Here is a 2,735-nt window from a genome sequence, read left to right as displayed (position 1 = left end):
TCTCTACTAAAAATACAAAAAATTAGCCAGGCGTGGTGGCGGGCGCCTGTAGTCCCAGCTACCAAGAGGCTGAGGTGGGAGAATGGCATGAACCCAGGAGACGGAGCTTGCAGTGAGCTGAGATCATGCCACTGCACTCCAGCCTGGGTGACAGAGCGAGACTCCATCTCAGAAAAAAAAAATTAGCCAGGCACAGTGGCGCGTGCCTGTAGTCCCAGCTACTTTGGGAGGCTGAGGCAGGAGAATTGCTTGCACCCAGGAGGCGGAGGTTGCAGTGAGCCGAGATCGCGCCATTGTACTCCAGCCTGGTGACAGAGCAAGACTCCGTCCATCTCAAAAACAAAAAACAAGAAAACAACCACAAAACAAAAAACAGAAATGCAGTAATAATACAACTGTCTCAGATTTTACATATCCACAACCTACTGCCTTTAATCCTGGATACACAAGGTATCAGGATGCTGACTCGAAGGAGGACAGGCCATTTGTACTGGCCTAGGAGACAGTAAATAAATGTTACTTACAGGAGACAGCATCTTCAATCTGTGTCACATTAGCAAAGTGAGCAGTGTTTGGGATGCCCAAACACCTCATGCCATGAGCGTGACGCCATTCCTGGGAGAAGAGAGAAGCAAAAGGATCATGTGAAATGGGAATAGCTGAACACAGAGCACTAACTCCATTCTACTCATAAATCCTAACACGGCCCTTTACAAGACTCCACCGAAAGGTAGCATTCCTTTTGTGTTTCATGTTTGTAAACCGCTGGCTGTGACTGACAAAAGGCTGGTATTTCAAAGAGGCATCGCATTGTTTGCCTCACTGGGTTGGCTTGTAAACCTAGATTCTGGACCCAGTAGTCTTACACATAAAACCTCTGGGTCAAGATCACAGGAAAACATCACAACTCTAACTACATCTCCCATATTGCGGGAGAACTCACCAAAGCCCCAGCAACTCCAAACACCTGCATGAATAGGGTTACTAATGGCAGGTCAGCATCATCTTTGTAGGTAAAGGAGAAGACTTTTATCAGGCACAACGATGTGGTGAGGAGAAAGCAAGATTATACACTGACATGATGGCAGTTTTAGCTAAGGGATGGTAAACGGCACAGGCTTTATCTGGATGCCAACTCCAATCATTGTAGGAGGTGCTGAGAAGGATTCAGAACTCACTCATGGGCTCAGCAAAAAAGACCCAGGATCAATTAGTAATATGAATGACTCAGAGAGGGGGAGAGGAGTTCATATAAATTTGTCATCCTTGGTCTAGCATAAATCTTTTCCATTCTGTAAAATGTCCTTCCAAAATCTAAGAACTGAAAGCAGAGTCCACTTAGAGGTGAGCCTACTTACAGCAGTACCACCCCGACAACATCCTGTCTCAAGAATGTTTTGATAAAGATCAGCCCCTTCATTTTTTTTTTTCTCAAGAGGCAAAGATCCATTTAAGATCTGAAAGAGGTAAGTCCTATTTTTGATCTTGAGTATTAGCATTGGGGTAGAGAAATAACCAAGAAGTCAGAAGTTGGTCTAAAATGCTAGCAGAAAGACACAAACAGAGAAGTGTTAGGAGCAGGCAAGAGAAACCCAAATAAGGTTTAAAGAGCGGAGTAGCAGAATTCCTCCAGAAACTATCTCAGGTATTTAAGACTAACATTGGTGCCAAAAGTCAAACGCCATGGGCTTGATTTTAAAACCATCCTTCTCTGATTCCCTTAGGCTCTGGACACCAGAGGTCCACAAAGGCTACTCCTACTCTCTTCTCTGAAAGTCTCATGTTTTTACTTCAATTCCCAGAAAAAATGGCTCTGAATTCCTTACAGCAAAGTGTCGCTGGAAGGCTTTGGGTCCTCGGTAGGTGTAGTTTCCACAAATCTCACAGTTGTAGTTGATATTTAGGCCATGAAGTTTATACAGCCAGTAGGGAATAGGCTAAAAAAGGAAAAAAAACAAACAAACAAGAAGTAGTGTTAGCCTACTAAACTCTGTATCTGTTTCCAAAATGGGGAATGGGGAGAAAGTGGTAGTTCTGAGACTTACTTTGCCATCCCAGCCAAGTGGCAGGTTTTTGGGGTTGTAAATGATCTCGTTCTCTTCATCTTCACTCTCACTCTCACTGATCTGCTCTTCTTCCTCTTCTTCTCGCTCTTCTCCTGTCCTGGCTTGCTTGCGCTGTACATTTTCATGAGTGAGATGTCGCTGTTCCTAAGGCAGGTCCATAAATGAAAAGTCAGAAAAAACTAGTGCAGAATAAGAAGGGAAATTTCCTGTTTTCCTACAACTTTTGCTGACCCCTTACTTCCAAGGATAAGGTTCTTTCTTAAAGAATAAAGGAAAATCTTGCCTTCATATCAGAACTCCTTATCAGTAGGCTCTACCTGAACCCAAAGAAAAGAGTAAAAGGTTTTACATTACTTGCCTGATTACTCATCTGAGGCTATTGTAGAACAACAGAAAACAGTCTCATCTATTCTGACTCTAAAATATTTCCTGGCTGGGTGTGGTGGCTCAAGCCTGTAATCCCATCACTTTTGAAGGCTGGGGTGGGAGAATCGCTTGAACCCAGGCGGTGGAGGTTGCAGTGAGCTGAGATCACGCCACTGCACTCCAGCCTGGGCGACAGAGCAAGACTCCGTCTCAGAAATTTTAAAAAAATTAAATTAAATTAAAAAAAAAAAGAAGAAAACAAAAAGGCTGCCATGAAAATGTTAATGGCAGAGAAAGCTACCA

The 2,735-nt window shown here is 43.5% G+C and overlaps 1 protein-coding gene across 1 annotated transcript in view; it reads right to left on the bottom strand.

Annotated features, from left to right (window-relative positions):
- SF3A3 (splicing factor 3a, subunit 3, 60kDa) overlaps positions 1-2,735 on the bottom strand; it is a 39,381-nt gene that overhangs the window by 10,975 nt on the left and 25,671 nt on the right. The window contains exons 14-16 of the mRNA XM_011955275.1: positions 2,046-2,210; positions 1,827-1,937; positions 525-615 (exon numbers count right to left, since the gene is read on the bottom strand). Of these exons, the coding sequence (XP_011810665.1) occupies positions 525-615; positions 1,827-1,937; positions 2,046-2,210 (367 nt within the window). The remainder of the gene's footprint in view (positions 1-524; positions 616-1,826; positions 1,938-2,045; positions 2,211-2,735) is intronic.

The sequence above is a fragment of the Colobus angolensis genome, unplaced genomic scaffold (genome assembly GCF_000951035.1).
Source record: "Colobus angolensis palliatus isolate OR3802 unplaced genomic scaffold, Cang.pa_1.0 Scaffold4, whole genome shotgun sequence".
Classification (NCBI taxonomy): domain Eukaryota; kingdom Metazoa; phylum Chordata; class Mammalia; order Primates; family Cercopithecidae; genus Colobus; species Colobus angolensis.
Note: the sequence above shows the minus strand (reverse complement) of the source record. Positions and strands in the feature narration are given on the sequence as shown.